Source organism: Hylobates moloch, unplaced genomic scaffold (genome assembly GCF_009828535.3).
Source record: "Hylobates moloch isolate HMO894 unplaced genomic scaffold, HMol_V3 SCAFFOLD_24, whole genome shotgun sequence".
NCBI lineage: Eukaryota > Metazoa > Chordata > Mammalia > Primates > Hylobatidae > Hylobates > Hylobates moloch.
The window spans coordinates 35,809,823-35,836,194 of NW_026652299.1; the positions used below are offsets into that span (position 1 = coordinate 35,809,823).

Below are 26,372 nucleotides of genomic sequence, written 5' to 3' on the forward strand. Positions count from 1 at the left end.
AGGGCAGAGATTTATGTTTCTTTTCTGCTCTTTTGTGTCTGTAACCTAGAAGGTCTGTCGCTGTCAAGAGGGTGCCATTCACATTATAATCTGATGAAAGTGGTCTTCCCTTGCACACAACCCCAAATGAAAAGTGAATCATTGGCATGGAGGAAAAGACTGGAGATACTCTCAGTGAGGGGAAAAGATGAAAAGATCAGAGATACGTTAGACTAAAAAAAGTTCAGAAAGATTATTGATGTCCATAAAGTATACAACCCAAAAGAGATAATTAGAAATCCAAGGCAAGAAAAATGTTCTGAAATAATTGAACTGAATTTGCAGACCAAAGTCCATACTAGACTCTTTCACCTGACATGACAACAAAATCTATGTAAGATATATGAATAATCCAGTATGATACCCTTTAGCAAAGTGAATGACAATGGTATGCCGCATACAAAATCAGCTGGGGAATTTTGCAACTTAACCGCATTCCTTAGAAAGCTAGAACACTTGGGCTGGGTGTGATGGCTCAAGCTTGTAATCCTAGCACTTTGGGAGGTCAAGGCGGATGGATCACCTGAGGTCAGGAGTTCGAGACCAACCTGGCTAACATGGTGAAACCTTGTCTCTACTAAAAATACAAAAATTAGCCGGGCGTGGTGGCAGGCACCTGTAATCCCAGCTACTTGGGAGGCTGAGGCAGGAGAATGGCGTGAACCCAGGAGGTGGAGGTTGCGGTGAGCCAAGATCACGCCACTGTACTCCAGCCTGGACGACAGAGTGAGACTCCATCTCAAAAAAAAAAAAAAAGAAAGCCAGAACACTTGAAAATAAATGGATGAATCTTTCAACTCAGGGAGATAGTAAAATGAGAATAAAACATAAAAGGAATTGATGAAGATAAGAGGGATAGGGTCAGTAAAAAAAGTAAGGGGTAAAGGAGTGAGGGAGTGCACAAGAGAACACTTTTTTGTTTTTTGAGATGGAGTTTTGCTCTTGTTGCCCAGGCTAGAGTGCAATGGTATAATAACTCCGCTCATTGCAACCTCTGCCTCCGGGTTCAAGCACTTCTCCTGCCTCAGCCTCTGGAGTAGCTGGAATTACAGGCATGTGCCACCACGCCCAGTTAATTTTGTGTTTTTAGTAGAAGCTTGGTTTTACCATGTTGGCCAGGTTGGTCTCGACCTCCTGACTTCAAGTGATCACCTACCTCGACCTCCCAAAGTGCTGGAATTACAGGTGTGAGAGACTGCTTTTGGCCTATGAATTAAGAAAGCTCTTGTGATACTTAAGATTCAGATATCTAGTTTTTTTGACAATATAGTGGAAAGTTGGTAGGTATAGAGATCGTTAGAATCGTTTTGCAGGGCATTTTGGCAATAACTGCTGAAATAAATTATGTTTTTATCCTTTGATGTGGCATTTTCAGTCTTTGGAATTTGCCCTATGGAGATGTTTACATAAGAGTGCAAGGGTAATAGGGATGTTAATAGCATTCTTTTCTTCTTCTTTTTTTTTTTTCTTGAGATAGAGCCCCTCTCTATCATCCAGGCAAGAGTGCAGTGGTGTGATCTTGGCTCACTACAGCCTCAACCTCCCAGGCGCAAGCTATTCTCCCACCTCAGCCTCCCAAGTAGCTGGGACTACAGGCATGCGCCACCATGCCCGGCTAATATTTGTATTTTTTGTAGAGCTAGGATTTCACTATGTTGCCCAGTCTGGTCTTGAACTCCTGGGCTCAAGTGATCCCCCTGCCTTGGCCTCCCATAGTGCTGGGATTACAGGCATGAGGCACTACATCTGGTCCCCAGCATTCTTTTTAATGTTGAAAAATTACTAATCTAAATTTTTTACTCATCGTGGAATATTATATAGCTGGTAAAAAGGAAGTAGATCTGTGTGTGTGCCATGAACTGACAAAGCAAGTGGCAGTACATTTCACATTTATTAAAAAGTAAAGTAAAAAGTATAGTATAGATTATGTTTTAAATATTATATATCTATTATCAATGTAATTTTTAAAAATATATATTCCTAGTGCATGTCTCAAGTGGTTTGGGGCAAAGCCTGAAGACCTGTTTTTTAAACAGATCTTTTCAGGAATTCTGATGCCAACCCAGGTTTCAGAATCATTGCAATGTTGGATTGCCTTAAATAAAGTACCCTTTTTCTTTTCTCCAGGGCCTGGAAATTTACACTCCAAGATTCTAGGACAAACACAGTAAGTTGCTAATGGCAATCACCAATAATTTTTTTTTTTTTTTTTTGATAAGGTGTCACTCTTTCAGGCTTGAGCGCAGTGGCGCTGTCTCAGCTCACTGCAGCCTCTACCTCCCGGGCTCAAGTGGTCCTCCCACCTCAGCCTCCTCTTCCCAGTAGCTGGGACTACAGGCCCATGCTACCACGCACAGCTTATTTAAGAAAATTTTTTCGTAGAGACAAAGTCTCACTATATTGCCCATGCTGGTATTGAACTTCTGGGCTCAAGTGATCCTCCCACTTTCGCCTCCCAAAGTGCTGGGATTACAGGCATGAGCCACCACACCTGGCCACCAGTAATGTTTTCACATGGTCTTATGTAACAATTGGAGAATGGGGAAAATGGGTTTCTTGGCCATCTGGCCACGAATGGGCAGGTAGTGCTGGGCAGGGCGCCTTTTGCCAACAGTGAGCAAGCTGGGTTTGCCAAACATTTTGGCAGGAGGCACCCTGCTCACATAGGCATGCTTGTTCCAGTGTTGCTTTCTAGAAATGCTTGTATTTCTCAAAGTTCTGCAACACTTTGAATTCCGCTGTGGTTTGCGGTAAAGGCTTAGAAAGAACCGCAGGATCCTTTTCACACATGGGAGCTCAGCCTTGTGAAACAAACATTTTTGTGACTTGTACTTGTCTCTCGTCCTGTTTCTGGCCTTAGGAGGTCACTGAGACAGTGAACCTCATTTGTAGAGCCTCGTAATGCCGTCTTTATCTGTCAGTGATCAAGGGAGTGTTACTCTGGTCAGAGTTTTCATTCTTTAGATGGGATTTTTCCCTCCTTTATTTCTGTAAGAAAAGAAGAAGGTGGATCAAGCTTACAGAAGAATGTGTGCATGTGGGAGAAAGTAAAAGGCTTAATATCTTAATAGCGTCAGTGTTCTCTTTTGTTAGCACGTAACAACTTCATTCTAAGCTTACTCTACAGCTGCAGTTACCTTTTCTTCATGAAAATCCTTTTTTTGGGGGGTAAAATTAGTATTAACAATCCATACGGTTAAGGGCAAGCTCCCCAAATGATTCTTTGTGTGGATTTTTTTTTTTTTTTTTTTTTTTGAGACAGTCTCGCTCTGTCGCCCAGGCTGGAGTGCAGTGGAGCGATCTCGGCTCACTGCACCCTCTGCCTCCTGGGTTCAAGCAGTTCTCCTGCCTCAGTCTCCTGAATAGCTGGGATTACAGGCACGTGCCACCACGCCCAGCTAATTTTTGTATTTTTAGTAAAGATGGGGTTTCACCATGTTGGTCAGGCTGGTCTCAACTCCTGACCTAGTGATCTGCCCGCCTTGGCCTCCCAAAATGCTGTGATTACAGACATGAGCCATTGCACCTGGCCACTTTTTTTTTTTTTTAAAGAGCTAACATGTTTTTCTTTAAATTATACTGAGGAGTAATTTAATGAAAAATTTTGTTTTTTAAGGTAAAAAACAGACTATGTATAGGACATATCTCTTGATACATTTTGGATTGTAGGGTTTTTATTTGTGAATAAAGGACTGTTGAGAGTGTTGTAACATCTTTATTTTAGAGTCTCGCCTTGTTGCCTGGGCTGGAGTGCAGTGACTTGATCTTGGCTCACTGCAATCTCGAGCTCCTGGGCTCGAGCGATCCTTGAGACTTAGCCTTCTGAGTAGCTGGGGCCATAAGCACCATGCCCAGTTAATCTCTTGTTTTTTGTAGAGATGGGCTCTCCCTCTGTTGCCTAGGCTGGCCTTGGAACTCTTGGGCTCTAGGGATCCTCTCACCCAGCCTCCCCAAAGTGTTGGGATTCCAGGTGTGAGCCATTGTGCCTGGCCTGATGTAACATCTTTTAAAAGGCATTGGGTAACAGTGGGCCCTCTGAGTTGCCTTCCTGGCTGTGAGAGCTGTAATCCTGTTAGGGGCTGAGTGAGGACCACTTTGCTCCTGCATTTAGAGGACACCAGAATAGGGCTGGGGGCCCCCACTGGACCAGGGGTGTTTTTCCTATTTTGCAGAGAGTTATGTATCTTTTTGTTTTAAAAAATTTTTAATTTGCTAAATAAAAGGGACAATGCACAGCATCGAGCACACAGCTGCTGGGAAGCTGTCCTGCCCTCACCCTCTCCTGTCTCCCGCAGGCGTATGTGGGCTCTGCAGTCATGACTGATGAGACATCCGTGGTTTCCTCGCCTCCACCATACACGGCCTATGCTGCACCGGCCCCTGAGGTAGGGAGAACCCTGAGCCTCCAGGTGAGGGAAGCTTGGGGTCTCTGCTGCTGTCCTGCTTTGTTTTGTTTTTTAAATGAAATTAGAAATGTACTCTAAACCTTTTCTTCTTAAAACAGATGATTTCTTATCAACTTTGGTTTTCGTGAAATAAAGCAACTATTTTATGTAGTTCAGCACACTGTAATGTGCTGTATTAATGTGTAACACGTTTTTAAGATAGATCTAAAAATGCATCATGTTAATGATAGTTGCTTTGGGTAATGAGATTTTGATGATCTGTAGTTTATATGGAATGAATTACTTGAATTCTCCTTATAGTCAGAAAAAAATGCTATATTTTAGGGAAAATAACCCTTAAAAAAATCAAGTCAAATACCTTGGGATGTCCTCTCGTTGAGGTGCTGACTGAGCTAGTGGTACGTATGTAAGTCTGTTGTGTGGAACACGCGGCTTTTAAAAAAATTGAATTTTGAAATAATTATAGATTCACAAGAAGTTGCAAAGATAGCATTGAGAGTCTCATGTGCTTTTTATGTGTTTTCCCCAGTTGTTTATATTAGATCAAATGAAACCCAGGAATTTGGAATTGGTATGGTATTTAAGACTAATCCTGTGTCATTTTCTCATACGTGTAGATTGTGTTAGCTGCCACCTCAATCAAGATGAAGAATTCTTCACAAAATCTTCCTGCTGTGACACTCTTTTATAGTCACACCATCCCTCTGCTTCCCTAAACCCTGTCAATCACTGAACTGTTCTCCAGCTCTATAGTTTTATCATTTCAACAATGTTGTATAAATGAAATCATATAGCATGTGGTCTTGTGAGTTTAACGTTTTTCACTCAGCATTTGCCCTTGAGATCTGTCCAAGTTGCTTTGTCAATAATCCTTTTTATTGCTGAGTGTTTTTTTTTGTTTTTTTGAGACGGAGTCTTGCTCTGTCGCCCGGGCTGGAGTGCAGTGGCGCAATCTCGGCTCACTGCAAGCTCCGCCTCCTGGGTTCACGCCATTCTCCTGCCTCAGCCTCCCGAGTAGCTGGGACTACAGGCGCCCGCCACCACACCCAGCCAAGTTTTTTGTATTTTTAGTAGAGATAGGGTTTCACTGTGGTCTCGATCTCCTGACCTCGTGATCCGCCCGCCTCGGCCTCCCAAAGTGCTGAGATTACAGGCGTGAGCCACCGTGACCGGCCTTATTGCTGAGTGTTATTCCACGGGATGGATGTACCACATTTTGTATTGAGGGACATTTTGGTTGCTTCCAGCTTTTGGCTGTTAGCAGCAAACCTAATGTGAACACTTGTGTGCAGGTTGTGGTGCAGGCATGAAGTTACCTTTCTCTGAGATAAGTGCCCAAATGTGCAATTGCTGGGTCATATGTATGGTAAATCTATGTTTAGTTCTTAACAGAACTGAAAAACTACTTTCCAGTGACTTTTTACTTTCCCATCAGCAATATGTGAATAATTCAGTTTCTCTGCATCCTTACCAGCAGTTGCTGTTGTCACTTTTTTATTTTAGCTCTTCTGATGTCTGTAGTGATATCTCATTGTGGTGTGATTTTTGCATTTCCCTAATAGCTAGTGATACTGACCATCTGTTCATGTGTTTATTTGCCATCTTTATATTTTCTTCAGTGAAATGTCTCTTCATGTCTTTTGCCCGGTTTTCTTTTCTTTTTTTTCGAGACGGAGTCTCGCTCTATCGCCCAGGCTGGAGTGCAGTGGCGTGATCTCGGCTCACTACAAACTCCGCCTCCCGGGTTCACGCCATTCTCCTGCCTCAGCCTCCCGAGTAGCTGGGACTACAGGCACCCGCCACCACACCCGGCTAATTTTTTGTATTTTTAGTAGAGACGGGGTTTCACCGTGTTAGCCAGGATGGTCTCGATCTCCTGACCTCATGATCTGCCCACCTTGGCCTCCCAAAATGCTGGGATTACAGGTGTCAGCCACGGCGCCCGGCCCTTTTGAGATGGAGTTTCGCTTTTGTTGCCTATACTGGAGTGCAGTGGCATGATCTTGGGTCACCGCAACCTCCACCTCCCGGGTTCAAGCCATTCTCCTACTTCAGCCTCCCGAGTAGCTGGGATTACAGGCACGCGCCACCATGCCTGGCTAATTTTGTATTTTTAGTAGAGATGGGGTTTCTCAATGTTGATCAGGCTTGTCTTGAACTCCCGACCGCAGATGATTCGCCTGCCTCAGCCTCCCAAAGAGCTAGGATTACAAGTGTGAGCTGATTTATTGGCTTTTCCTTTTCTAGGTTGTGCTTTTGCTGTCAGGTTAAAACTTAACGTGACAAACCTAGCCCAAGTTTCCTAAGATTTTCTCCTACATTATTTTCTGAAAGTTTTATAGTGTTAGGTTTTATAATTAGTCCGTATTAATTTTGAATTAATTTTTTATAAGGTAGATGTCTCTTTCAGGGCTCTGTTGAGTGTATCTCTTTCTGAGGTCTGTGGTCTGCTCCATTGTTCTGTGTTGTTACCTTCCTTTGATCCCACACAGTCTTAATTATTGTAGCTATATAAAAAGTCTTGGAACTGGGTGGACTGATCAATACCCTCTTTGTTCCTTTTTGGAAATGTTTTAGCTATTCTGGTTCCATTAGCTTTCCATATACATTAGAATAAGTTTGTTTATATCTACAATGAAATCTTGCAAGGCTTTTGCAGGAATTGCCTTAAACCTGTGTCGTATTTATTTGGAGAGTAATGACATCTGTATTGAATGTTGAATCTTCCAGTTATAAACATGGACTGCATGTGTATTTAGATCCTCTTTGATTTTTTTCATCAGCATTTTGAGGTTTTCAGTATAAAAATCCCATACATGTTTTGTTAGATTTACAAGTGTTTCATTTTTTTAGTGATTGCTTATGGTATTACGTTTTTAGTTTGTTTCCTTTGTTTATTGCCAGTATAGAGAAATAGAATTGATTTTTGTAGGTTGATCTTGCAGCCTGTAAACTTTCTTTTTTTTTTTGAGACAGAGTTTCTCTCTTATTGCCCAGGCTGGAGTGCAGTGGCGCGATCTTGGCTGACTGCACCCTCCGCCTCCTAGGTTCAAGCGATTCTCCTGCCTCAGCCTCCCGAGTAGCCGGGATTACAGGCACATGCCACCACACTAATTTTTTGTATTTTTAGTAGAGATGGGGTTTCACCATGATGGCCAGGCTAGTCTCGAACTCCTGACCACAGGTGATCCACCTGCCTCGGCCTTCCAAAGTGCTGGGATTACAGGCATGAACCACGGTGCCTGGTCGGCGCCTGTAAACTTTCTGAGCTCTAGTTCCGTTTTCTGTAGATTCTTTGGGATATACTACATAGGCAATCATGTCATCTACAAATAGGAATCTGTTTTCTTTATAACCTTTATGCCTTCTGTTTCCTTACCTTGCCTTGTTGCCTTGGTTAGACCTTCAAATATTATGTTGAATAGCAGTAGTGAGAGAAGACATCCTTGCCTTGTTCCTGATTTTAGGGGGGATGTATTCAGTTTTTTTTTTTTTTTTGAGACGGAGTCTCGCTCTGTTGCCCAGGCTGGAGTGCAGTGGCGCAATCTTGGCTCATTGTAAGCTCCGCCTCCCGGGTTCACGCCATTCTCCTGCCTCAGCATCTCTGAGTAGCTGGGACTACAGGTGCCCGCCACCACGCCCGGCTAATTTTTTTGTATTTTTAATAGAGACAGGGTTTCACCGTGGTCTCGATCTCCTGACCTTGTGATCTGCCCGCCTTGGCCTTCCAAAGTGCTGAGATTACAAGTGTGAGGCACCGCGCCCGGCCTTCTTTTTTTTTTTTTCTTTTTTTTTGAGATGGAGTCTCGCTCTGTCACCCAGGCTGGAGTGCAGTGGCACGATCTCGGCTCACTGCAAGCTCCGCCTCCCGTGTTCACACCATTCTCCTGCCTCAGCCTCCCGAATAGCTGGGACTACAGGTGCCCGCCACCACGCCCAGCTAATTTTTTTGTATTTTTAGTAGAGACAGGGTTTCACCATGTTAGCCAGGATGGTCTCGATCTCCTGACCTCGTGATCCGCCCGCCTCAGCCTCCCAGACTGCTGGGATTACAGGTGTGAGCCACTGCGCCTGGCCTCTTTTTCCTTTTTTTGGCTTAACCAACACACATCTATTTGTCACAATTCTGGAGCCTGAAAGCGCAAGATCAAGGTGCTGGGCAGCATTGGTTCACCTGAGGCCCCTCCTGCGCTTGCACATGGCCTCCTCCTCCCTGTATCCTCACATGACCTTTCTTCCGGGTCCACCGCAGATACAGCTTTCTTATTAGTGACTGGTCTACTCAAATTCTCTAGTTTGTATGGAGTAGGTTTTGACAGTTTGTAGTTTTTGTGGAATTGTTCCTTTTCTTATAAGTTGTCTGACTTACATGTGTTGAGTTCTTTATAGTGTTTTCTTATTATCCTTGTGATGTCTGCAGAGTCTATAGTAAAAATCCTCCAGTTCATTCATTCCTGATACTGGTAATTTGTCTTTGCTCTTTTTGACAGTTTACTAAAGGTTTTATTAATTTTATGAATAGTTTCAAATAAATAGCTTTTCGTTTTATTCACTTTTTCTGCCTCAATTTCATTGATTCTACTCTTTTATTTCCTTCCTTCTGCTTGCTCTGTGGACTTTGGTTTTCAAAAGTTTGACTATAGTGTGTATTTGTGTGGATTTCTTTGGGATTATCCTGTTTGGTATTCATTCAGCTTCATGAATATATAGGCTTGGGCTTTTGCTAAATTTGGGAACTTTTAAATCATTATTCTTGAGTGCTTTTCCAACCTCAGCCTCCTTCTACTGTCCTTCTGGCACTCTGATAACATCCCTGTTAGTCTCATGTGTCCCAGAAATGCTCATTTTTTTTTTTTTTTTTTTTTTTTTTTACTTCAATCTATTGTTCCTCTGTTGTGTTCTGATTGGGTAATTTCTACCCTTTATATTCATGTTTATGGATTCTTTCCTTTGTCATCTCCATTATGTTGTTGGGCCCATTCATTGAACTGTTTAAATTGATTATTGTATTTATTAATTTTGAATTTTTTATTTGGTTATTCTTTATATCTTGATATATAAAAAATTGAATGTATGTCTTTATATACTTTTTACTGAGATTTTTCTGTTTTATGGTAGATATTTTATATTTTTTATTTATTTCAAGTGTGTTCATTATTGCTTGTTGAAAGGTTTTTATGATAGCTACTTTAAAAATCTTTGTCATCTTTGTGTTAGTGTGTTTTGTTGTCGTCTTTTCTCATTTAGTTGAGGTCTTCCTGGTTCTTGGTATGATGAATGGCTTTTGATCAAAAGCTGGACATTTTAAGTACTGTAACACTCTGAATCTTATTTAAATCTCATGTTTTAGCAGACCTCCTTCTGGGGAGCTGCTTTATTGCTGCCAGGTAGAGGTGGAAGTCTGGGCTCGCCTTGAGCCTCAGTTGACACCCATGGGCCAGGTTTCTTGTCACTGCAGAGGGGGTTGTGAATTTAGGTTCTCACTAGATCTCCACTGAGCCCACCCTGTCTGGTGGTATCAGTAGAGGCTATGGGGGAAGCAATAAGAAAGAGCCTTTCCTCTTCTTAGATCTACACACACGTTTGCCTGGCTACACCTCTGTTCTCCCTTATAAGAGCACTTGTCACAGAACGAAATTAATTGTGCAAGTATGTCTGATCTTTCACCTGTGAGTATGCAAGGAAGGCCAGTCTTTGATTTCAGTATTTCTCAGCGCATAGTGGTTATTCACTGCCAGTGGAGGTGGGTCTGCTGCATGTTTCTCACCATGTCTTTTCATAGGTGTGTGCAGCCAGAAAACCATCAGTCACCTGCCCAGGTACCACACCTCAGGGCACCCTCATCTTCCATATTGTGCCTGGAATTGCTGAACTTGGGCCAGAGAGGGTTCTGCTTCTAGGCTGGCCTTGCCTGCAGAATAGTGGTTTTGGTGAATCTCATTATCACCTGGTCCAACCTTATCATTTTACAGATGGGCAACGGAAGGCCCAGGTGACTTACTGAAGGTCAGGTTAACAGCACAGCTGAATTGAAATCCAAATCTCGTGCAAGTCCAGTTCTCTTCTTTTGTTGTTTTTTTCTGCCTTCTTCATTCTGTAGCCTGAAAGTGGGCTCCAATTGTAGCTTTTGTTTGTTTTTTAGTAATTTTAAAATGGCAGGCCTAACCACACTGTTTCATGTTTTGTTTTGTTTTTTTTAATTGACTGTTGTATTTTATTGATTGCAACCTGGAGACCACAAATTTTAATACATTACCAAAGGTTTCACAATTGTATTTCTAATGGGCCTGTTTCTTTTCAGCAGGCTTACGGCTATGGGCCATACGGTGGTGCGTACCCACCAGGAACTCAAGTTGTCTACGCTGCGAATGGGCAGGCGTATGCCGTGCCCTACCAGTACCCATATGCAGGTATCTCACGCCGGCCTTTCATTCCTCATTTCTCTCCCTTTGCTGAGTAGAGCAGAGAGACCTGTAAACATTTTTATTTTTCAGTTTGAGGTTAAGTGAGCTATATTTTCTGGTTGTAGACTACAAATCACTCTGTTACTATGCTTTAAGAAAGCCTTTTGTAGTTTCATACTGCTCTGCAAAGCTAGAGTAGGCTTGATTTTTAGAACTTGGCTTTTGTGTCTGGATTAGTTCTCAGAATTTTGTACTTATTGGGATTCACTTACATTAAGAAGCAACCAAAGTAAGAGGCCTATTTTAAGGGATGAGAGGTGACCTTTCAGCTGTCCTCCTTCTGGTGACGTCCTTGGAAGGTTGTCACTACTGAGGTGATGTTCCATTTCACAGTGGAGTAGAGGCCTGGAAGGGCTTGTGTTTATTCTGGGCTTGGAGTCTGTTCTTTCTATTCTTCACCTCACATGAAACACTTGGCAGGCATGTGTAACTGGTGTAGGGGTATCATGTCCAGGTCTCCTGGGCAAGGGGGTCGGCAGGGTGGAGGTGTGGGACAATGCTGGCCACTGCTGGGGCTGCAGTGAGGGTGGGGAGGGCAGAGCTGTGGCCGACGGCCCCTGTGAAGTGAGGCTGGGCAGGCGCAGTGGGCACAGCACCATAGTGCAGGATGCAGAGGTGGGCGGGCTGGAGCCAGAGGCTGAGCTCAGGAGAGACAGGAATGTGGGGGTTTGCAGGAGGAGGAGGAGTCCCGGGCTGTGAGCAAAACTAGCATAGTGTCTCAGCACAGAGGCAGTGGGAGATGAGCTGGTACCAGAAAGGTGGGCCACTAATAGTGGTGCCCAGAGAAGTCAAGGAGGCCTCCGGGTTACAATCTTAGATGGTGTCCTTGTAGTTGTTGGTGGTTGCTTTGGCTTTTGATGCATTTAGCACTTAAAATGGGTTCTGGAGTGGAAATAGAGAAATCTTATACTCCTCTGTTCTGGGAATCTGAGGCACATTCACTCAACTAGCACGGACTTTGGAGGATCCTGCTTTGCTTGACTTTATTTCATGTCAAGTTGAAAACCATTAAAATGATAATAAGTAGGCCGGGCATGGTGGCTCACGCCTGTAATCCCAGCACTTTGGGAGGCTGAGGCGGGTGGATCACGAGGTCAGGAGATCGAGACCATCCTGGCTAACACAGTGAAATCCCATCTCTACTAAAAATACAAAAAAATTAGCTGGGCATGGTGGCGGGCACCTGTAGTCCCAGCTACTTGGGAGGCCGAGGCAGGAGAATGGCATGAACCCAGGAGGCGGAGCTTGCAGTGAGCCAACATCGCATCACTGAACTCCAGCCTGGGCGACAGAATGAGACTTTGTCTCAAAAAATAATAATAAGTAATTATGACAGATTAAATATTTGTCCATTGTCTTGTGAGCCTAGCACAAATACTTTTGTTTGAATTACAGTAAGTCCTCACTTAACATCAACAGTAGATTCTTGGAAACTGTTACTTTCAGTGAAACAACATGTAATGAAACCAATTTTATGGTAGACTAATTGATATAAACAAGAGTTAAGTTTCTGTGGCTTATTTCTGGTCACAAAAACATCACCACTTCTAATATTAACCATTGAAATTAATGTGAGCTATACATACATGTAAGATTAATAAAGACAAGTAAGATAATTACCTAGTTATTTCAGTTGATGGCCATGGGTGGCTGGACCCTCTCCCAGCAGCTCAGGGCTTAAGGTGGGAATCCACCATGGATAGGATGCTATCTCATTGCAGGGCACACTCACCCACACCCCCTCTCACTCTGACTGGGACAGTTTAGACACGCCGATTCACCTAAGGGTACATCTCTGGGATGGGAAGGAACTGAACTATCCCAAGAAAACCATGCAAACGTGGAAAAAACCTTCACACTCCACACAGGCGGTGCCCCAGAGGGGAATCCATTCTTTTCTTCTTATCAATGTTATAATGAAACTACATTAAATGAAACAGTGTTATTTGAGGACCTCCTGTACTTCCTCCATATAAAATATTTTCTCCTTATAATCGTGCATTGTATTTCTAGTCTTGTTTTTATATGTATTGAATCCCAAGTGCTATGTAATACTCATAAGTATTTTTAGTAATTGCCTATTATCATATTGGGTGATGTATTACTAAACCTTCCAGTATTGGCTGTTTTTTTCCTCTCTCTTTTTTTTCTTTCTTTTTTTTTTTTTTTTTGCTATTGTAGATACTTCTTTGAACATGTTTAATCATTTTCCTTTTTGTTCTTATTGAATATGCATTAGAATATGTTTCTTTTTTTTCTTTTTTACCTCATGATCCACCCCGGCCTCCAAACAGATTTGGCTCACAGCGACCACCTCCGGTTTTTTTTTTTTTTTTTTTGAGGGATTGGAGTGCAATGTCATGATCTCGGCTCACTGCAACCTCCGCCTCATGGGTTCAAACGATTCTCCTGCCTCAGCCTCCCAAGTAGCATGTGCCACCATACCTGGCTAACTTTGTATTTTTAGTAGAGATGGTTTCACCATGTTGGCCAGGCTGGTCTCAAACTCATGACCTCAGGTGATCCATCTGCCTTGACCTTCCAAAGTGCTGGGATTACAGGTGTGAGCCACCGTGCCTGGCCTAGAATCTAGTTCTTTTTTTTTTTTCCCAACTAGACTAAATCTCTGTATGCAGACAGACGCCAACTCAGGATAGTTTGACTTAATGATTTTTTGACTTTACGATGGTGCGGAAACAGTGTACATTTAGTAGAAACCATACTTCAGGTACTCTTACCCCCATTCTGTTTTTCACTCTCAGTATAGTACTCATTCAGTTACATGAGATCTTCAACACTTGATTATAGTAGGCTTTGTGTTAGTTGATTTTCCCAGCTGCAGACTAATGTTAGTGCTCTGAGCATTTGAAGGTAGGCTATGGTAAGCTATGATGTTCGGTAGGTTAGGCGTATTAAATGCATTTTGACTATGACGTTTTCAACTTATGATGGGTTTATTGGGAGGTAACCCCATTGTAAGTTGAGGAGCATCTCTATTAACATGTCAGAAGGCATAGACATTTTTGAGGGATTTTTGGATATGATTTAAAAATGTAAACGTTTTCAAACATAAAAAATAGGGATGATGGTATAATGAACTATAATGTGTCCATCACGGGCTTCAGCAGTTACCATATCATGTCTAATCTTTTATCTCTACCTCAGCCTCCTTTCTCTACCTCTGGATTAGTTAAGGGACATCCCAGATTTTTAATCATTTCATCTGTTAATATCACGTTAAATCTGGATAGCATTTTGCCAAGTTGATCTCATAATGGTTTACCAACTTATAATGCCACCAGCAGTTACTGATGCAGTGGTTTATCTGTGATCCCATAAAGATGGCCTGTTGTGCTCTGAAAGTTTTGATAGCTTCAGTAGGTCTCAAGTGGAATCATCAAGTTGCTTTAGTTTATATCCCCTTTTATGAATCATTTTCCTTTGCACATTTTTCTGTTGGGATCCCATGGGATGGTGAGTTTTAAGCCCTAGCCTTGCCACATGAAAGCCTCTTTCGCAGCTTCCAGCCCACAGAATAGGGCAGTTGCCACTGTTTCTTACTGTGTACAGAGCACAGATACTGCAGACGTGGTTGTTTAGGGCACTTCTGGAAGTGCACTTCTGGAAATGAGTCCATCCTTGCCCTTGGCTCTCGTCAGTAGAGTAGAATTAGCACTCTCACAGGCAGTACTCGGAATGCTTGCCACATAAGGGGCTGAGTTAGTGGGCATTAGGGCCAGCCTGCCTCAGGATGGTGACCAGACAGCCCCCAGACCTGCTTGCTGTGGAAGGGTCAAGTGGGTTTGTGGTCGATACATAGCAGCTTGTGTTGACAACCAGATGGGTGCTTTGCCACCTCCATACCATCCTGTCTGCCAGGGTCTCACTGCCTAGAGCTAGTCCACAAGAACCCTTCTAGTCATGCACAGAGCTGGTTAAGGCTTTCTGTTGAGCGTGATTGGGACCAATGGATGGTCAGCCAATTGAGAAAGTACAGAGTACTGTAGATGTATTGTAAACGTCGTGCTGTGATTTAACCCACAGTGGGTGTTCGTTTGGCTCTCTCATGATGTGGGGTTGAGGTGTTTGCTTTGAGTTGGCTCCTTTGGTTGGAGTCTTCTATTTGTGTCTTGTAGAGACCATCCTCATGACACGTCATTGCACTGCAGTTTCCAGGGGTAAGTCCAAGAGCAGACTTCTAGATTTGGGGACTATAGTCCTCCCATCCTCCCATCTTTTATAGTTTTCTCAATTCCCTGATTTGATGGTAATTTGTAAAAGTAACCTTCCTTTATTTAGTTTTTCCTGTAGTATCTTAGTTGCCATAGAAACTGTGTCTGCCTTTTTCTCATTCACATTTTGACCATTTATGTAATATTAGTTAAATTAGGCAATTATAATAAGTGTGACCTGGAAGCATCCACAGCTGACTCTGGCAAGGACTGAGCTCAGTGCAGGAGCAGAGCTCAGCAGGAGCCACAAGAGAGTGGCCTGGTCCTGCAGCCAGGGGACCTCAGCATGACCTGCAGGGGCATCAGAATGTAGATTTTCCATGGGACCTTTTCCTTAGGTCAGCTCACAAGTTCTATTGTGTTACATTTAGCTAGTTGGAGTCACCATTACTGAGCATTTTAAAATGTCAGGGCTGTGAAAGTAAATGCCATAATTCCCTAGTTTTGAAATTTAAACATTGCAAAAATAATCACTTGCTTCCAGTACTGTTACCTGTACCAGATCAGCCCTTAGATTTACGATGGTTTCATTGTACTACTCTGTGCCTTTTGAGTTTTGTCATTCATCATCCTGTGTTGTATTTGAGGCATTAGTGGGTATAAATGCATACTGTAGCCAGAGTGCCTGGGTTTGTGTGCCCTTACTGTCCTTAACCGCTGTGTGCCTCAGTTTGCCCATCTGCAAAATAGGGATAAAAGTGCACTCAGTTGAGTAAGAGCATTTCAATGTATGTAGTGCTGTAAGTGGCTGGAAATGTTCACCTTTGTTATCACTGCGGGTTTCACTTCTGCTCTTCATCCACATGTGCACATCACTAGTGACTAGTTTTGTTTTTTTTTCAATCACCCCTTCTGTTCACCCATGTGCTGCAGTCAACAATCTCGATAATGGGACTACAGGCCTGCCTCGTTCAGACTACCCCTGCTAAGTCGGTTTCACCGTGGTCTCGATCTCCTGACCTCGTGATCCGCCCGCCTCGGCCTCCCAAAGTGCTGGGATTACAAGCGTGAGCCACCGCGCCCGGCCTAGTTTTTTTTCTTTTCTTTTTTTTTTGAGACAGAGTCGCACTCTGTTTCCCAGACTGGATTGCAGTGACAGGATCTCAACTCACTGCAGCCCTCGCCTCCCAGGTTCAAGCAATTTTCATGCCTCAGCGTGGGATTACAGGCATGCGCCACTACCCCTGGCTAATTTTTTTTTTTTTTTGGTAATTTTTTAAGAGACAGGGTTTCACTGTGTTGGCCAGGCTGGTCTAAAACTTCTGGCCTTAAGTGATCCACCTGCCTCAGTCTCCCAAAGTGCTGATATTACAGGTGTGAGCCATCAAGCCTGGCCAGCCAGCCTTTGAACCATTAAAGGAATAGAGGATCAAGGAGGAAAGTTAACCCTATTAATACCTGAGCAGTTTGAAAGCTACTTAGCTACTAGGCATTATAGCTGTGAAGCATGGAAGGGAGCAAACAGTATGTTTCCAGTTGTAAATTTTAATCTTGCAAATTAAATACTAAATTTGTCTGTGGTTTTTTTTTTTTTTTGAAGTTTTCACCTCTAACATAAATATTTATTTTTTCTCTATAAAGACATGCAGTAAAAAAGAGTAGGCCGGGCTGGGCATGGTGGCTCATGCCTGTAATCTCAGCACTTTGGGAGGCCGAGACAGGCGGATCACGAGGTCAGGAGATCGAGACCATCCTGGCTAACACGGTGAAACCCCATCTCTAATAAAAATACAAAAAATTAGCTGGGCGTGGTGGCGGGCGCCTGTAGTCCCAGTTACTCAGGAAGCTGAGGTGGGAGAATAGCTTGAACCCGGGAGGTGGAGGTTGCAGTGAGCTGAGATCATGCCACTGTACTCCAGCCTGGGGACAGAGCAAGATTCCTTCTAAAAAAAAAAAAAAAAAAGTGCAGATTTAAGGTTTAATTTAAAAATCGGTTTGCGTGCATACTAAGAGGCTAATTTGCCTTAAGTGAGCATTTCCTTTTTGGGCTTTTGTTGGGCACTGTGTGTCTCCCGTGTTCCCCATTTGTCTGCCACCCAATAAGCATGGTATCGAGGGCTGAAGTAGAAATCAGAGGCTGGAATCTGAAAGCTTCATTAGGGTTCTGCTTTTTGCAGATTAGGGACTTCGGCCCTTAGTGAGCTGAGGATCTTGGTTTCCTCCCAGTGTGCGGTTTCAGGGATGTGGGCCACATGATGTACCTGCTGTGGAGGAGGGCTGGGGCGCCAGTGTGACAGGAGACAGCAGATCCCTTTTGTGAAAGGAGAACTGGTACTTTGTGTGATGTTAAACTTCACAAACCGCTGCTCAGAGACCTGCTATTTTCCTTCTCTTTTAGGACTTTACGGACAGCAGCCTGTTAACCAAGTCATTATTCGAGAGCGGTATCGAGACAACGACAGTGACCTGGCGCTGGGCATGCTGGCAGGAGCAGCCACGGGCATGGCCTTAGGGTCTCTATTTTGGGTCTTCTAGGGGCCTCAAGGTCTTGATGTGCATAGCTTCTGATAACCCTGTGTGCAATAATATGATTTGCAGGGCATTTCTGTTTGTGACATGTTTTTAATAATAGTTTTAATCATTCCTTTGAAAGTAGTGATGTCATAATTGTACTAATCCACATAAGTACCACAGAGAAGGGTTTGAACTGTGCTATTTTGTTCAAACGTTGGCTCTCCGGGGGCACTGGCTCATTCCAAGACTGTCCTTGTGCAACTCTCAGAATACCTTATTTGAACATACCTGTTTTGAAAGGCGTTTTCTTTTTAGAGTTAGGTGTAGTGCTTAAGGGTTAATTTATTTTCATGTTATGCCAGTAATATAGTGTTGTATGCTTAATGAGTGATTGTGGCAAGAAAAGCTACAGCTTCTTTCCGTTTAACTTTTTCAAACCACAGACCAGAACTGGTTGCATGTTACTTTAGGAGTTGTGGGTTGGTAAGCTCCCAGGTACTTCCCGAGGCTATGGTGTGAGAGCCCCCGTCCTGCCCTCTGGGGCTCCACAGGCCCCCAGCAAGGCCGATGGCTCAGGATGATGGGGCACAGCCCACCTTTGAAAAATGATGCTTCAGAAATCTGCCTGACCCTAGCTTCTTATTCTCACCTTATTGTTGTATGGCTTTGGTAGCCATACTTGGAGAACATATCCCGCATTAGGAATTGATTTGAGCCTGAGAGTTTGAGGGCTTTATCCTTTAAAACTTGGAGAAGCCACCTGGGCATGGTGGCTCACGCCTGTAATCCCAGCACTTCGGGAGGCCGAGACGGGCGGATCACAAGGTCAGGAGATCGAGACCATCCTGGCTAACATGGTGAAACCCCATGTCTACTAAAAATACAAAAAATTAGCTGAGCATGGTGGCGGGCGCCTGTGGTCCCAGCTACTTGGGAGGCTGAGGCAGGAGAATGGTGTGAACCCGGGAGGCGGAGCTTGCAGTGAGCCAAGATAGCGCCACTGCACTCCAGCCTGGGTGACAGAGTGAGACTCTGTCTCAAAAAAAAAAAAAAAAAAATAAATCCTGGAGAAGCCAGAACAATAACAAACAAGTGTGGGGAGGCAGATTTGCTTTATTCCAAGAGGCTGTTTGTGTGTCTGCCCAAGCCTCCTTATAGCCTATTTTTCTACTTGCTGAGGGAGTAATATTAAAGGAACAGGGAGGGAGTGGAAGGAGAGCCTTAAAGCGTTCCCATTTCAGGCCTTCGGGGGGTTGCACTGTGCGGGAGATGCTCTCTCATCACTCTGAAGGCCCATCCTGTGCAGAAGTGGGGCTCTGTGGCAGTTCACTGAGCACCAGGGCAGACCGTAGCTGAACAGACTTGGGTTATGGATGGGATATGGGGCCCAGGGACCCTCAGGACACAGGGACCGGCTCAAGGTACCACTCAGCCTGGCCAGGACCCCCAGCTTTGCTTTTGTTCTTGATCTCTTTGTGATAGAGAAGCTTAGAACATTGCATTTGGAACCTCAAAATGTGTGAGTCTTTGGAAAACCCATTCCAGCCTTTCTTCAAATGCTTATTTTCAATATATGAAGTATGTATTTGAAATATTCATATTTCTTTTATTTCTTGTTTTCAAGCTCTGAATTATTGCAGTTTTCTGTCCTGCATGCTTTCAACAGTGTGGTTTTACAGAGGCAGTTTAGCACAGTGAATGTCCCTGCCCCACACTCCATATGGTCCTGTTTTCCCGAAAATACACTCAAGGTAGCACAGACTTGTTATTTTGCCTGGCTGGTTACACACATGCTGTCTTGCTTTGCTGCTCAGCCACCTCCCTCTGAGGCCAACTTAGGCCAACCTACATAGGACTCCATCTGAAGCCAGACACCAGAGAAACCGAGTGGTGGCCACGGGTCTGCTTTTCTCTCTGATCCTAGGGTACTTGTTGACATGGGAGTGTCTGTTCCCACATGGAAGGAGGTCTATCTCTCATCTCTGAATAGATGTATGACAACTCTAGTGTCCATGGTTTAAAATGTTGCTTTGAGGATTTTCCATCCTGTATGAGAAAAATGGCTTTCTTCAGATTATAATCATTATTAAAGCTGTATGTACACTTTACTTAAAAACTATTAACAGTTTTTCATGTTGCACTGGTGGTAATTTTGAACTTGGAATTACTGGGTGGGAAGTCCAGGAACCACAGAGTATTGATTTTTGCTGCAGAAATGCTCTTGAGGCAGATGTCCCTGTGCTCCCCTGGCTGCTTCTGGCTGAAGCGGGGGGGTGTAGACTGAAGCTTGGGCACTCGTGTGTCCCCTCCCCAGTCCCCATTCCAGTGGGGCCAGTCTCATTAGGCAGCCCTAGATGAGCCTGGAACTGGACTGTCCTTAGTGACTTGGTCCTGGTATGCAGTGCATACTGGGGATAAGGTTGCCCAGGTACTTTATTTCCTTGGCCACAACTCCCATAGATGCCAATGTTTTGATAGCCTCAGTTTCTCAACGATGGCTTTTGTTTACAGTGCTACACTTAGTATAAGTCAAGAAGTGCTTGAGTTAGAAGAAACTTCTTATTCAGGTTTGAGTAAGCATTTTACTTCCATGTGTACTTTTAAATAATCCACACCTTGAAGAAGTTGGCCAATGATATTATATACATGCTGATCTGATTGTTCTTTTCATTCCTTGAGTCAACTTCAGGGTCTTGGATATTAAAGAGAAGAAAGAGAACTGTGGTTAATGTTTTGGATCATGATTTGTGAACAAGGCCAGACTGCCCATTTTAGGCTATCCAGGACTCAAGGTAGCCATCTGGATCATAAGAAGGTCCTGCAGTTGAGACAAGATGACCCAAGTGTCTTTTCCACAAGTTTTGATCCTTTGTAATATTTCTTTTTCCTCCCCTAGTGTATGTAGATACAAGGCATGGAATGCAGTTCCACTTTCTCCCCAGACTTGATCTTTTTGTGATTGCTTTCCCGTCTCTAGTATTCTGTCGTGTCTAGAGAACTGGTTTTTTCCTACATATGCAAATTGTACATTTGTAAGTGAAAATGTCAATACATTAAAGCATTAACCTTAAAGCATGTTTCATTGTGACTTCTGTTGTCTTTAAAAAATTACTTTATAGTAACATACTCTCAGCTTTTTCTGCTGTCCTGGATCATAAGAATGCCATTTTATTGAGGACCTACCAAATGCTAGTATATTGTCACATCAGAGACAGCTCACTGGATTCTTAGTGACTCTGTAAGGGAGGCATTATCCAGGTTCCACTGGAGGGACCGAGGCTCAGAAGTTAAATAATTTACTCAGGAGCATGCAGGTAGTAGGTCTCCACATCTGATGTTAAAACGCCCTCTTGTTCCCTGTGCCATGTGCGTATGAGAATTTGATTTCCACAAACAGCAGTGGCCTGTGTAGTCACACTCTTGGGATGGCTGTGAGAAAACAGACACTATTTTCCCCAACCAGATCCCTCTGGCAGTGTGTGTCCAATAACTTCTCCAGCGTCTTTGGATACATGACTGTGTTTTTTGTTATTTTTATTTACTTATTTATTTAGAGACGGAGTCTTGCTCTGTTGCCCAGGCTGGAGTGCAGTGGTGTGATCTCGGCTCACTGCAAGCTTTGCCTCCCGGGTTCACGCCATTCTTCTGCCTCAGCCTCCCGAGTACCTGGGATTACAGGTGCCTGCCACACCTGGCTAATTTTTTGTATTTTTTTAGTAGAGACAGGGTTTCTTTCTTTCTTTTTTTTTTTCCGAGACGGAGTCTTTCTCTGTCCCCCAGGCTGGAGTGCAGTGGCGCGATCTCGGCTCACTGCAAGCGCCGCCTCCGGGGTTCACGCCATTCTCCTGCCTCAGCCTCCCGAGTAGCTGGGACTACAGGCGCCCGCCAACACGCCCAGCTAATTTTTTGTACTTTTAGTAGAGACGGGGTTTCACCGTGTTAGCCAGGATGGTCTCGATCTCCTGACCTCGTGATCCGCCCGCCTCGGCCTCCCAAAGTGCTGGGATTACAGGCTTGAGCCACCGCGCCCGGCGAGACAGGGTTTCACCATGTTAGCCAGGCTGGTCTCAATCTCCCGACCTTGTGATCCGCCCGCCTTGGCCTCCCAAAGTGTTGGGATTACAGGAGTGTGCCACCGCACCCGACCGAAAAGCTCTATTTCTTGTTCAAGTCGCAGTCCATTGTGGGTTCATAAGGGATGAGAGGCTTCTGTTCCAGGCTGTCATTCAGGGACCAAAACTGCTTTTATCTCTTCGCCTTGGAATCTGCTGTGGGAACTTACACAGCCTGCTGGAAGAAAAGACAGCGACGACACCCATCCTCAGCTCTGGAGTGGCACTCCCCTTCCAGTGGTGAGAACTAATTATGTGGCCTGGGCTCAGTGCTTGAGGTCTGGGAGGTATCGGCTGAGCTCAGGAAGAAGTGGCCCTCGCCTCAGCTGCTGATAAACACAACAGGCCGTAGTTAATGACAGATCATGATCGTCAAGTATTGCCAGTTCTCGGTGGAAGTTGAGTTTATATTAACTTTCCTTTGCACAGTTTTTACTGATTAATAAAGGCAGTGATTGCAAATTACAAGCAAATTGTTAGTTCACACAACACAAATGTCATTTGGTCACAGATATTTTTGTTGCTGTTAAATCGTTTCTTTCCCTACTTACCAACTGGTGTGGATGGACCTAGAGAAGATAGTCACCCTTTCCAGCAAGGAATATAGTTCCTCCATCCATTTGTCCTTTATTACATTAAAGTCATGCTGAGGATGACTGCGTTATTGCCCCTGGTTGTCCTGCTCCCCCTGCCCTGTGCGTGGCCTATAAGTTCTTGCCTGGTGCTGAGCGCCTGCCCATGTCATCTCGCCCACCGGAGGAACAGAGTCCAAGCCTAACAGGTGGTGTCCCATGCCTGGGGGAAGGGGGTGTGAGTGTGTCATGTTTGAGCAGGTGCTTTAGGAAGCAGAGGGGGCTTCTCCAGCCTTATCCTTTTCCCCACTGCAGGAGCTGCCCCTCCTCTGTGGACCCAGATAAGGCTCATGGGGCAGAGCCTTCACGGCTGCCCCTTGGGCTCCATGTCATGGAAGGCACACATTGTTTGCCACACAGCAAAGCTGACCAGGATGAGCTGCCACTGGGTGCTGTGCCAAGTGAGGGGGCACAGCAGTCAGCGAGACGATACTTGGGGAGGGGGGCAGTGCTCCTACTGCCGAGGCCTCACCAGAGCGACAGGTCAAGATAATGCCACACTTCGTGGGGGTCCAGATTATACCACACCACGTGGGGCCCCAGGGTCGGGGCTTGCCCTTCTGAGCCTTTTCATGTCTGAATGGCTGGAGGGAAGGGGGTGATGCCAAACCCACAGGGCTGGTAGAGGACTAAGTGACCTCAGTGTGCAGGAAGGCTGAGCACGGTGCTGGGCACACTGAGTGCTCTGCAGATTTGACCCTCTGTTGCTCTTTTCCTGAGCTTCTCTTCTGTTATTTGTAAAACTGGGTGACAGTTGCTGTCTCCATAGCCCTCAAAGATGAGACCACTCACTTCTCGTTCTCATGGCCAAGGAAGGCCCTGCCACGCCTGAGCTTTGCAGGTGGGAAGGACTTCTTCTGCCCCTCCAGGGAATGTAAACATGGAGTCTTGGCATTTCTGTGTTCCCAGGACCCTTTATTGGTCTTTGCATAATCCCCCATTTTTACTCTTCTTGCAGAACTTTCTCCCTTCAACCACTAACCTAAGCTGGTGGAGGTGGGGGTAATGAGGCATGGTGGCAGTGATGCCTGGCCGGAGCCATCACTGGGCATTTACCAGCTGCGTGCTCTGGGGGGTGGCTCACCTCTGTGTTTCCCCTTTTGTTTATGACAGGTGGAGTAGGAGCACCCCGAAGGACTGTGATGTGCATTCACTGAGTCAGCACAGATGGGAGGCACGGAGAGTGGTGCTGGGAACCTTTGTAACTACTGACAATAAATTGTTTCTTATGATGCAGGCTTACAGATGAGGTGACAGACGTGGTGTGCCCTGAGGTCCTGCCTGTCTTGGTGGCTGGCTCTGGGACCTGTGGGGCCCCAGCAGGCAGGGAGGAGGCAGTGTGGGCTGGGCTGGGGCAGAGGCTACCCTGCCACCACGCTCTCATTTTACCTGGTATTGGGGGCACAAGTTGGCCACCTTGCCAAGGTCTCAGGAATCCTGAGGTCCAGACTCCAGTGGCCAGGAGCAGGTTAGAAATGCATATTTCTGGCCGGGCGCGGCGGCTCACGCCTGTAATCCCAGCACTTTAGAAGGCTGAGGTGGGCGGATCACGAGGTCAGGAGATCGAGACCATCCTGGCTAACATGGTGAAACCCCGCCTCTACTAAAAACACAAAAAATGAGCCGGGCGCGGTGGCAGGCGCCTGTAGTCCCAGCTACTCAGTAGGCTGAGGCAGGAGAATGGCGTGAACCTGGGAGGCAGAGTTTGCAGTGAATTGAGATTGTGCCACTACAGCCTGGGCGATAGAGCGAGACTCTGTCTCAAAAAAAAAAAAATGCTTATTCCTGGGACTTAAAGCCACAGTGTCCTGAGGGGGCCTGGGGTGGCCCGAGTCTGCATTTCCGCCTGCCCTCCGCTTATGCTGTGCAGCCTTGACTCCTCTGATGTTGGCCTCCAAGCCCTGCCCTTTCTGAGGCCTCTGCCTTCCTCTCTCCTCTCCCTCCCTGCTCACCTAACTGACCTCCACTGAGCTGTTGGACAGGTGTCCCCTCCTCTAGGAGGCCTCCTGGCCTTCCCTCCAGCTGAGCACGATGCTGAGAGGAGCGACACTGGACAGTATGGCCTCCTCCCCTCCTGTGGTGCTGCTGAGCCCAGGGACAGTCGCTGGCCAGTGGGAGGCAGGAAGGGGTCCTGCACTGGCTTTGCATGGCTCTCTGGGCGTGCCACTGCCTGGGAAGTGGGAATCAGGTGAGAGGCACCTCCTCCTGGGCCCCAGGGGAGCTGGCAGCTCCATCAGACCCTCCACTGCTATGTCATCAGAATGACATTTCTCAAACAGGGTCATCTCCAAAGGGCAGTGAGCTATGTGCTCCTGGGCAGCACCCCAGGCAGGCCCTGCCCAGTTCTTTCACTAACCTATCAGAGGCCAGGTGAGCAGCTTGTGTGTTCCTGGTTCAGTCCCCTGGCAGGCGTGCTGGGCAGGGCCCATTCTCAGGAGCCATCTTGCCTACCTGGTGCAGACACACCCAGGCTATGACCTGCTCAACAGATGTGCGGCAGGGACCCCTAGGGAGGACTCTGGGGCTGCATTGAATTCAAATCTTTATCACTTCTGTGGGCATGGACGTGGATAGCGTGGGAACGTGGCCTCTCCAGCCTCAGTAGCCTCCTCTATAAGGAAAGTATAGCAGTAACAGTACCATCCAGTAGGCACCCAGTAGGAGCACAGACATCCCCTCCATTAATTTCCCAGACCCATGGCTTGGTCCCAGACCAGCAGCACAGCAGCCTCTGGGAACCTCTTAGAAATGCAGATTTTCCAGCAGTTCCGGATCTCCTGAGTCAGTGACAACCCTCAGGGTGATGCCGTTACAGGTTCAAATTTGAGGACCACTGGTCTAGCATGGACTCCCTGTCTCCCACTCCCCCTTTCTCTCTCCCCCTTCCTGCGCTCACTCCTGCTCAATGGCACTTCCTCTGTGCAGCTGCTGGTTCTGAGGGTTGCCACCAGGTGTCAGGGCAGCCTCAGGAATGTTCTGGCTGTCACACCTCCCCGGCCAGCCTGGCCCCTGCTGCATCTCAGGAGAGGTCCTGAGAGGGTAAAGGACTTCTGAGCTTCTCACAGGATGAATGCTTCCCTGTGCTTTTCTGCCTGCTCAGGGTCAGTCACCTGGGCCCAAAGGCGGCAGATATGTCAGCGTCCTGTGTGGTGGGGACAGGGACAGCCCCACGGCACCTAGTGGGATGTTGTGAGATTTGCGGGGCACACCCAACTCCTCCTCTACTCCTGCCGAGTCCTCGCTCTTATTCTGCCCTAGGAGGCTTCTCCAACCACCCTGCTCTGTCCCCATTGTGACTCCTGGCCAGGGCCTCTGACCCTCCACCCAGTCCAGTCCTCACAGTGGGGCCTCTGAAGGCCTGTCCTGCTGTGCCAATGCTGAGGCCGACTTTGGGCTATTGGTCCAGGCCCTGCCTGGCCCTGTAACTACACGTCCCTAACTGCCACCACAGGCTTGGTGGACCAAAAGCCTCCTCCTGAACACAGCCCACCAGGCTTTGCCCACAGTCCCCTCCCAGCTTGCCCACTCCAGCTCCCCTGAGTTCAAGGCCAGCCCACACCCTCCCACGCACTGGACACCCTCCAGGGCGCCGGTGGAGGAGGCTGAGTAGGGCAGGCAAGGTCTCTGCCCGCAGCCACACCAACCCAGCGGCTATCCTCCGAGCGGGGCTGGGCAGAGCATCGGGAGGACTGCCCGGGTCTCGGAAGGGCGTGCCCTGGATTCCAGGCGAGGAGCTGCTGTGTGAGGCCCGCAGGCGGGCTCAGGCGGGAGTGGCTATGGGCCGTGGGCTGCGGGGACAGAGAACTTTGGGAAGTGATTTGGGGATGGCAACTGTGTGGCCACACCGCGGGAGCCCTTGAGACGGCTGGCTGCAGGGCGGCTATAGGGTGCGGGGAAGTCATTTCTGGCAGAGCTCCTGGGCCTTGTGCGGGGGAGCTCGTAGGTGATGCTGGGGGGCAGAGACTTAGGAGTGTGGTTGTGAAGGGCGAGATTTCTCCTGAACATCCGAGTGGGAATGTCCGGAGGTCAGTTC

The 26,372-nt window shown here is 46.1% G+C and overlaps 1 protein-coding gene across 5 annotated transcripts in view; it reads left to right on the forward strand.

Annotated features, from left to right (window-relative positions):
- The window catches only part of PLEKHB2 (pleckstrin homology domain containing B2), a 45,008-nt gene extending 24,338 nt beyond the window's left edge, over positions 1 to 20,670 (forward strand). For 2 of the 5 annotated variants that reach the window (XM_058434379.1, XM_058434380.1), the window contains 4 exons: positions 2,167 to 2,206; positions 4,335 to 4,448; positions 10,750 to 10,855; positions 17,480 to 17,683. In XM_058434379.1, coding sequence (XP_058290362.1) covers positions 2,167 to 2,206; positions 4,335 to 4,448; positions 10,750 to 10,855; positions 17,480 to 17,616 — 397 coding nt within the window. In that variant the 3' untranslated portion in view covers positions 17,617 to 17,683. Of the gene's footprint in view, positions 1 to 2,166; positions 2,207 to 4,334; positions 4,449 to 10,746; positions 10,856 to 17,479 lie in introns of all 5 variants that reach the window. The other 3 variants (XM_032145821.2, XM_032145822.2, XM_032145823.2) reach the window with 3 other exon arrangements.
- Positions 20,671 to 26,372: the final 5,702 nt, after the last annotated feature.